This window comes from Cetorhinus maximus, chromosome 5 (genome assembly GCF_964194155.1).
Source record: "Cetorhinus maximus chromosome 5, sCetMax3.hap1.1, whole genome shotgun sequence".
Taxonomy (NCBI): domain Eukaryota; kingdom Metazoa; phylum Chordata; class Chondrichthyes; order Lamniformes; family Cetorhinidae; genus Cetorhinus; species Cetorhinus maximus.
Window position 1 is genome coordinate 135,821,558 of NC_135883.1, and position 10,264 is coordinate 135,831,821.

Sequence of the window (10,264 nt, forward strand, 5' to 3'; positions counted from 1 at the left end):
GCAAGTTTATTTCCTTCTTATGCCCATTCAATTTTCTTTTGAAATCAATGCTTCCACTGACCTTGTAGACTGTGAGTTCCAGGTGATTACCACCCGCTACATTAAAAAAAATATATTCCTCACATTCATCCTGAATCTCTTACCCAAAACCTTAAATCTATATCCCGCGGTCCTTGTACCAGCAGCTAATGGGAGCAGCTTTTCTTTGTCTCCCTTATCTAAGCCTGCCATAATCTTGTAATCTCTATCAAAACTTCCCTCAAACTCCTTTGCTCAAAGGAAAACAACTCCAGCTTCTCCATCCTAACATTGTAGCTAAGATCTCAGATCTCTAGAGACCCATTCTCCTCTGCACCCTCTCAAGGATCCTCACATCCCTTCTAAAGTGTGGTGACCAGAGCTGGACAAAATGTTCGAGTAGCCAGGACTTTATATAAAAAAAGACTTGCATTTATATAGTGCATTTCGTGACAACCAGATATCCTTACATCCAATGAAGTGGGGGAGGTGATGACATAGTAGACTGGACGAGAAATCCCAAGGCCCAGGCTAATGCTCTCCATGGCAGCAGGTGAAATTTGAATTCAATTAATAAATCTGAAATATAAAGCTAGTCTCAGTTTCATGGTCACCATGAAACTATCATTGATTGCTGTAGAAAATCCATCTGATTCAATAATGCCCTTTCGGGAAGGGAAATCTGCTATCCTTACCTGATCTGGCCTACATGTGACTCCAGACTTTCAGCAATGTGGTTGACTCTGAACTGGCCTCACAATCCATTCAGGTTTAGGGAAATTAAGAATCGGCAACAAATGCTGGCCTTACTGGAGATGCCCAAATCCCATGAAAGAATACATTTTTAAGAAATAAGAATAGTCACTATTATAACGTAAGAACACGGCAGCCAATTTGCACACTAACTCCCAATATGAAAATAACCAGCTAATGTTTTTTCTGGTGTTGATTGAGGGATAAACATTGGTCAGGACACTGAGGATAACTCCCATGCTCCTCAAAATAGTGGGATCTCTTACATCCACCCAAGCATGCAGTTGAGGCCATGATTTAACATCTCATCTGAAAGGGGGCACTCTCTCAGCATTGCACAGGAGTGTCAGCCACAACTCTCGCACTCATGCCCTGCAGTGGGATTTGAACCTTATGATTCAAGGTGAGAGTGCTACCAACTGAGTCACAGCTGACACTTGTAAAGCTTCAGCATGGTTTTTATACTCAATGCCTCTCATTATGAAGCCCAAGATCGCGTATAGTCTTCTACTCTCACAGTATGTCCTGCCACTGTCAAGGATCTATGCACATGGACCCCAAGGATCCTCTGCACACTCGTTAGGACTATGCCAATAAGTCTATACTACCTCTCCCTGTCCCTTCACCTAAAATGCATCACCTCACAATTTTCTATATTAAATTCCATTTGCTACCTGTTGACCCATTCTGCTGAGCTATCTTCAGGTTTTTTTAATTCGTTCATGGGATGTGGGCATCACTGGCTTGGTAAGCATTTATTGGCCATTCCTAATTGCCCCTGAGAAGGTGGTGGTGAGCTGCCTTCTTGAATCGCTGCAGTCCATGGTATGCCTAAAGTGCTTTTAGGGATGGATTTCCAGGATTTTGACCCAGCCAGTGAAGAAACTGCAATGTATTTTCAAGTCAGGATAATGAGTGGCTTGGAAGGGAACTTGCAGGTGGTGGTGTTCCCATCTATCTGCTGCCCTTGTCTTTCTAGATGGTAGTGGTTGTGAGTTTGGAAGGTGCTGTCTGAGGAGTCTTGGCAAATTCCTGCAGTGCATCTTGTAGATGGTACACACTGCTGCCACTGTGCGTCGGTGATGGAGTGAATGTTTGTGGGTGGGGTGCCAGTCAAGCAAGGTGCTTTGTCCTGGAGCTTCTCGAGTGTTGTGGGAGCTGCACTCATCCAGGTAAGTGGAGAATATTCCGTCACACTCCTGACCTGTGCCTTGTAGATGGTAGACAGGTTTTGGCGGGCGGCAGAATGCGGGGTGGTCAAGAGGCGAATTACTAGCCTCTTTCTCTCTTGTAGCCACAGTATTTATATGGCTAGTCTAGTTCAATTTTTGGTCAATGGTAACTTGCAGAATATTGATAGTGGGGGATTCAGTGATGGTAATGCCCTTGACGTCAAGGTGCGATGGTTAGAATCTTTCTATTGGAAATGGTCATTGCCTGACACTTGTGTGGCACAAATGTTACTTGTCACTTGTCAGTCCAAGCCTGGATATTGTCCAGGTCTTGCTGCATTTGGACATGGACTGCTTCAGCATCTGAGTCGTCACGAATGTTGCTGAACATTGTGCAATCATCAGCAAACATCCCCATTTCTGACCTTAATGATGAAAGGGCATAGATGAAGCAGCTGAAGATGGTTGGGCAAAGGACACTACCCTGGGGAACTCCTGCAATGATGTCCTGGAACTGAGATGATTGACCTCCAACAACCACCTCCCTACCAGCAGAGAGTTTTCCACCGATTCCCATTGACTGCAATTTTGCTAAAGCTCCTTGATGCCACATTTGGTCAACTGCTGCCTTGCTATCAAGGGCAGTCATTCTCACCTCACCTCTGCAGTTCAGCTCTTTTGTCCATGTTTGAACCAAAGCTGTAATGCGATCAGGAGCTGAGTGACCCTGGCAAAACCCAAACCGAGCATCAGTGAGCAGGTTATTGCTATGCAAGATATGCTGCTTGATAGCACCATTGATGACTCCTTTTATCACTTTACTAATGATGGAGAGTAGACCGATGGGGCAGTAATTGGCCAGGTTGGATTTGTCCTGCTTTTTGCAATACAGGACATACCTGGGCAGTTTCCAACACTGCCAAGTGGATGCCAGTGTTACACATGTACTGGAACAGCTTGTTGAGGGGCGCAGCAAGCTCTGAATCACAAGTCTTCAGTACTATGTCGGAATATTGTGAGGGCCTATAGTCTTTGCTGTACCCAGTGTCTTTAGCCGTTTCTTGATATCATGAGGCTGGACAGGATTGGCTGAATACTGACCTCTGTGATGCTCGGTACCTCAAGAGGAGGAGGCTGAGATGGATCAGCCACTCAGCACTTCTGGCAGAAGATTATTGCAACTACTTCAGCCTCAACTGTTGCACTGATATGCTGAGATCCCCCATCATTGAGGGTGGGGATATTTGTAGAGCCTCCTCCTCTAGTGAGTAGTTTAATTGTCCACCACCATTCCCGACTGGATGTGGCAGGGCTGCAGAGCTTAAATCTGATCCGTTGGTTGTGGGAAGCTTCTCTTCCCTCTTGCACTGTTAACTCTGTTGCTCCCAATTAATCATTCCTTGGCCCCTTTCTAATTCTCATATGCATGCTGCCCCGAGGCGGCATCTTCTAAAAACATAGCATCAATTTTCACATGCATGCCAGCTCTACCTCACCACCACCTCTCTCGACTCCTCTAATCTCACTAAATTATCAGGCTGCTTGTCCAACATCCAGTGCTGGACGAGCAGAAATTTCCTCTCAATAAATATTAGAAAAACCAAAGCCATTGTCTTCAGTCCCTGCTACCCAAACTCTGTTCCCCCATCATCGGCTCTAGCCCCCTCCTTGACCAATGTCAGAGCTGAACTTGTCAAATCACAAGTTTTGATGTAATGTTTGGTCCTGAGATAAATTTTTTGGGCACATACCTGTGCCTCACCAAAACCACTTACCTACATCTCTCTATGACTACCTGAATCCAACCCCCTGCATCTGCTGTTTTGCTGCTGAAACCCTCATTCATGGCTTTGTTTACTCTAGACTTGACGATTTCAACACGTTCCTAACCAGCCTTCCACGCACTATCTTCTAGAAACTTGAGGTCGCCCAATACTCTGCTGTCCACACCAAGATCCATTCATCCATTAGCCCTGTGCTGACTGACCTACACCTGTACCCAGTTAAGCAACAGCTTGATTTTAAAATTTTTAAACTTATTTTTAAACCCTCCATGGTCTCATCCCCTCATCCACGAGATCTCTTACAGTCACAATCCTCTGAGCCATCCGTGCTCCTCTGACTCTGAGCATTCCAGATCTTTGTTGCTCCAGCATTGGTGGCCGTGCTTTCAGTTGCCTCAGCCCGAAGCTCTGAAGACCCTCCCTAATGCTCTCCACCTCTACATCTCACCTTTCCATGTTAAATCTACCTCTTTAACCAAGCTTTTCGCTGCCTCACCTAACATTGCCTTTCGTTGCTCATTGTCTATGTTTTCGTTATAACACTCCTGCAAAGCGCCTTGCGAGGTTTTATTATGTTGAAGGCACAATATAAATGCAATTTATTATTATTGAGGGATTTGTAAACAAGGTTGAGAATTTTAAAATCACAAGACTTTGCTCAACTGGGAGCCATTGTAGGTCAGCTAGCAAAGGGCTGATGGGTGAATAGCTGTTGTTGAGATATCTCAATGATTTTGGTAACAAACTGGTGATTTTTGGCAACTTTGATCTTGCTGTCTAATGTAGCTAATAAATTAATCACCAAATATGCAAACCCTTTGTTGCACAAAACTAAATCAATCATAGCACTTAAGAGAAAGAAAGGTTATAGAGGTGAAAAAAAACAATGAATTCAGTTTCAAACAATTTAGACATGATGGGCCAAACAGCTTCCTTGTATGCTGAAATTTCTATGACTCAGCCGAAATCAACAGATCAGCAAGTAAATGATAGTGTACAGATCCTTCACTCAATGTAAAACTTTGACAGAGCAGTATTAACCAACTTCAAAATAATCAGTACAAAGTACTCCAATAGCTTTCCATTTTAGTATCTTAAAAAAGTAACTAGGAAACTCGACATTTCTATCATGTTAACACTGGAAACAGAGCTGAGGCACTGTACTGCTTTGGATTCTCAGGCTATTCTAAAAGAAAAATCAGGGATATGCAAGATGCCAGGGTTGAAGGAGTGCAGAGATCTTAGAGGGTTATAGGACTGAAGGTTACAGAGACAGGGAGAGGGGGGGCGGGGAGGGAGCAAGGCCCTGGTGAGAGCCAACTGAGCAAAGGGGTAACAGGTAAAGAGGACTTTACCTGTTACTAAAGAGGTGCAAGTTAGGGTGTGGGAAGCAAGTTTTAAGTAAGCTCAAACAGAGGCTGGTATGTTGGTACCACCAACAATTCCGCACTCTCCCAGTACCAAACTGAAGTGTCAGCCTAGATTTTCCATTCAAATGGACCCACAATACTTTTGAAAGAGCAAGAAACTCTCAAATGTCCTTACAGACATTCTTCGCATGATAAACATCACCAAGAACAGATTAGCTAGTCCAAAATAATGCAAATCTTTGCCTACACTTTAAAAGTAATTAACTGTTTGTGAAGCACTTTGGGATGCTCTGACAATGTGAAAATCACTAAATAAATGCAAGTCTGTTTATTTTAAATCATAATTAACTAAATTATCTAAAGTCAAATCAGTATACTGAAATCACACTTTCTCAGACATACTAACACATCTCCCATGATATTGTACATTATGAATAATAGAGCAGTTATCAACAAGTGGCAGGGAATGTTACAGTACACCCATTTATAGGAAGCACATGCTATACTCAATGTATGTATTCATAACCTAATCCATCCAATTTGGTCATAGACAGGAATTAAATTTTGATCACAGGCTAGATGAAAAATTAAAATGAGGAAAATAAGGAAGACACTGAATGAGGATAAGACAGCTTAACCACAAAAACAGGTATTTAAAGAAGTAAAAATTTGTTCAGATTTCCATAGGGATCTTTATGGCACCATGACAATCAGCAAAAGGGTTGGAGAGAAAGGAACATAGCAGCTATCTATAAAAAGGGTAAAAAGACAGCTTTAGAAAATACAAGCTAATGATCCCAACATCGGTCATGGATAAAACTACCAGTTGTCCTGAAGATGGACTTCACAAACCAACTAAACAAATTAAGTCCATCAGCAGGCCACGTTCAACAAACAGCTGATTTTTTTTGTGGATATCAGAGCTTGTGGATGAAGGGATGGATAATGTTTATCAGGATTGCAAGAACTCTGACACAAGACCACATGGGAGGTTGGTCTTAATGTAGAACAACATGGAACAAAAGGTTAGTTGTTGAAGTGAATTAGAAGCTAACTATCAATGGACACAAGAATCAGAAATAGCATCTTTACTATTCACGGTGTACATCAATAATCCACTAGAGGAGATATAGGTAGAGAAGGTCAAAATTTGTCAGTAACACCAAGATGGAAACAATTAACAGCAGGCTGATGGAGTGCAAAGGGAAAATTAATCCGAGAAATGTAACTGAAATCCAATGTTAATAAGTACAAACATTGGAACGATAAACTGAACAGTGCCAGTCAATAGAATACAGCATGGTTCAAAGGAATTGGGAATATTGGTGGACAGAGTGATAGACAGAATCTACTGTGTACAACAATGGTAAACAAAGCAAATATAATCTTGGATCATCTGAAATCTCCAGCATCTGTAGTATATTGGATTTTATAAATATGATCTTGGGCTGTATGGTACATGGAACAAAAATTACTGGAGTTACAGCAATGGATTTATTTCTTCCTAGACTACTCTGCCATTCTGATCACCATATTGAAGGAAGAATGTCATGGTACCAGACAAGGTGCAAAGGGCACCTCACATCTCACTTGATATCAGACAGCGCAGCTGAGAGAGATACAGGAGCTGAGTTTATTTACGCTGCAGAAAAACACAGGGAATACACAAGAAACAGGAGGACTAGACCATGTGGCCCTCGAGCCTGTTCCAGTATTCAATATGTCATGGCTGATCTTGAGCTTCAATACCACTTTCCAGCCCACTCCCCATATCTCTGGATTTCCTGAGACACCATAAATCTGCCTATCCAAGGTTAAATGCATTCAGTGATGGAGCATCCACAGCCCTCAGGTTGTGGTAGAGAATTCCAAGGATTCACAACCCTTTCAGTGAAGAAATTTCTCCTTGTCTGTCCCAAATCATCAGTCCCATATCCTGAGACTGTGGCCCCATGTTTTAGATTCCCTGAACAGTGGAAATAATCTCAGTAACTAGCCTATCAAGCCCCTTCAGGATCTTGTATGTTTCAATGAGATCGCCTCTCATTCTTCTAAACTCCAAAGAATATAGGCCCAAATTACTCAGCCTTTCATCACAAGGCAACTCCCTCATCCCAGGGACCAATTTAGTGAACCTTGGCTGTACTGCCTCCAATGCAAGTGTATACTTTCTTAAACATGGGATAAAAAGGTATTCAAGCTCTTTGAAGGCAACAACTAGGTGGACACGGAGGATAAAAGCAAAGAAACTGCGGATGCTGGAAATCCAAAACAAAAACAAAAATACCTGGAAAAACTCAGCAGGTCTGACAGCATCTGCGGGGAGGAGCACAGTTAACGTTTCGAGTCCGTATGACCCTTCAACAGAATAGCTAGACACGGAGGAACTGTCTACAGTTCCAACTGTGCCAATGCGATCAAAGTAAAATACTGCAGATGCTGCAAATCAAATAAAAACAGAAAACGCTGGAAAAACTCAGCAGATCCGGCAGCGTCTATGGAAAGAGACACAGGGTTAACGATTGGAGTCCAATGTGACTTTTCTTCGGACGGGGAACAAGTTGACCCCCCCACCACCGCAGACAGGCTCTTCCTCCCTCCACCCACCCCGCATCTCCCTGACTCACCTTCGGGTAGCTCGACAGTCCGTGCCCGCCTCAAGGAACGGGTCAGTCGGTTCAGCTGCACGTTCAGCTGCTCCATCGCCCGTTCCATCATCAGCCGCAGCGATACCGGGAAGAGGAAAGCGACCAGGACCAGGACCAGGACCAGGACCAGGACCGGCACCTGCCCCTCCTCCCTCCTCCTCACCGCGGCTGCCTCCCGCTCCGCCACATCGCGCGACCTCGCCCCTCCGCCTCTGCCGCCGCCGCCGCCACCACCACCAACCGGTTCAAACAACAAACAGAACTCCTTGTTGTTGTACCCGTTACCCAGGCTCCCCTCTGCTAACCCACTTCCGGCCTCAGCGGCCCACCCGATTGGAGGACGTTAAACCGGAAGCGCACCGCGTGGCATTCTGGGGGCCGCAGTACTGGAATTTTGACATCAGGTCCCCAGGGAAGGGAAGGGCAGGGGAGGAGGATTTTTGTCCATTGACACATCTAACTCATCCTCTGTTATTTCCTTGTTGAGGGAAAGTGCTGTAATGGATGTCGAGCCGCAGGAGATTTTCAACTCGCATTTGCAAAGCACCTTTAACATCATTGCATGTCCCAAGGCGCTTCACAGGAGGGGTTAGCAAAATTTGAGACAGCCTCACAAGGAGACCAGAGGACAGGTGACCAACAGCTTTGATAAAGAGGTAGATATCAGAAAGAAGACCTTGCATTTCTATAGCACTTCTCAATCTCAGGATGGCCTAAAACACTTTACAGCCAATTAAGTACTCTGTAAAATATAACTATTGTTGTCATAAGACTTAGGAGCTGGAGGAGGCTATTCAGCCCTTCGAGCCTGCTCCTCCATTCAAAAAGATCACGGCTGATCTCGTTGTGGTCAGGGCCCAGGAGAGGCGGGTGCAGATGGTGCCAAACACTGGGGCCCCTGGGCTTGGGGGCGACCCAGGCTTGGTGTTTTAAACGGAGTTCCCTTTAACCAGCCTGAGCAGCTAGTCCTTCAGGCCTGAAGCACGGGCTTAAAAAAAAACTGGAACACTCAGGCTGACATTTCTGAATTTTATAACCGTTCTTTCAGGACAGTTTCACTGAGTTGCTACGCACCTGCTTCTAGCTTTCGGGCAGATTCGTGGCTCCCATCTTTTTTGAAAAGCACACCAAAAAAACCACAAGGCTGCCCGATGGTCCACAGCAGCAACTACCATGAGAGTTCTCTTGGCTGAAAAATGGTGATAGTGGGGGTATGGGTGGGAAGTTGAAGGGAGGTTGGAGGGTGATGGGGGGGAAGTTGGGAGGGGGTTGGGGGCAAGTTGTTGGGGGAGGGTTTGTGGGGAGATTGGAGGAAGGTTGTATGGGAAGGGTGTTTGGGAGGTGGGATAGGGTGTCACTTTTAAGGTTTAGTATTCCCATCCTCAATGATGGGGGAGCCCAGCACATCAGTGCAAAAGATAAGGCTGAAGAATTCGCAACAATCTTCAGCCAGAAGTGCGGAGTGGCTGATCCATCATGCCTTCCTCTGGAGGTCCCCAGCATCACAGATGCCAGTCTTCGCTAACTCGATTGACTCCACGTGATATCAAGAAACGGCTGAAGGCACTAGATACTGCAAAAACTATGGGCTCTGACAGTATTCTGGCAATAGTACTGAAGATTTGTCCTCCAGAACTTGCCGCGCCCCCTAATCAAACTGTCCCAGTACAGTTGCAATACTGACATCCACATGGCAATGTGGAAAATTGCCCAGATATGTTCTGTACACAAAATGCAGGACAAATCCAACCTGGCCAATAACCACCCCATCAATCTACTGTCCATCATCAATAAACTGATGGAAGGGGTCATCAACAGTACTGTCCAGCACCACTTCCCTGGCAATAACCTGCTTACTGATGCTCAGTTTGGGTTCTGCCAGGGCCACTCAGCTTCTGACCTCATTACAGCCTTAGTTCAAACATGGACAAAAGAGCTGAACTCCACAGGTGAGGTGAGAGTGACTGCCCTTGACTTCAAGGCAGCATTTGACCGAGTGTGGCATCAAGGAGCCCGAGCAAAACTGGAGTCAATGAGAATCAGTGGGAAAGCTCTCTGGTGGTTGAACTCATATCCAGCACAAAGGAAGATGGTTGTGGTTGTTGGAGGTCAAATTCTCAGTTCCAGGACACAGAGCAGGAGTTCCTCAGAGTAGTGTCCTAGGCCCAACCATCTTCAGCTGCTTCAACAATGACCTCCCGTCATAAGGTCAGAAGTGGGGATGTTCACTGATGATTGCACAATTTTCAGCACCATTCACGACTCCTCAGATAGTGAAGCAGTGTATGTCCAAATGCAGCAAGACCTGAACAATATCCAGGTTTGGGCTGACAAATGGCAAGTAACATTCGTGCCACACAACTGCCAGGCAATGACCATCTCCAACAAGAGAGAATCTAACCACTGCTCCTTGACATTCAATGGCATTACCATTGCTGAATCCCCCACTATCAACATCCTGGGGGTTACCATTGACCAGAAACTGAACTGGACTGGCCATATAAATACTGTGGCTACAA

General features: G+C 44.9%; 1 protein-coding gene across 2 annotated transcripts in view; it reads right to left on the bottom strand.

Moving 5' to 3' along the window:
- The window catches only part of hace1 (HECT domain and ankyrin repeat containing E3 ubiquitin protein ligase 1), an 83,463-nt gene extending 75,585 nt beyond the window's left edge, over positions 1-7,878 (bottom strand). For both annotated transcript variants that reach the window (XM_078542490.1, XM_078542489.1), the window contains exon 1: positions 7,725-7,878. In XM_078542490.1, the coding sequence (XP_078398616.1) occupies positions 7,725-7,815 (91 nt within the window). In that variant the 5' untranslated portion in view covers positions 7,816-7,878. The remainder of the gene's footprint in view (positions 1-7,724) is intronic.
- Between the last annotated feature and the right edge of the window lie 2,386 nt (positions 7,879-10,264).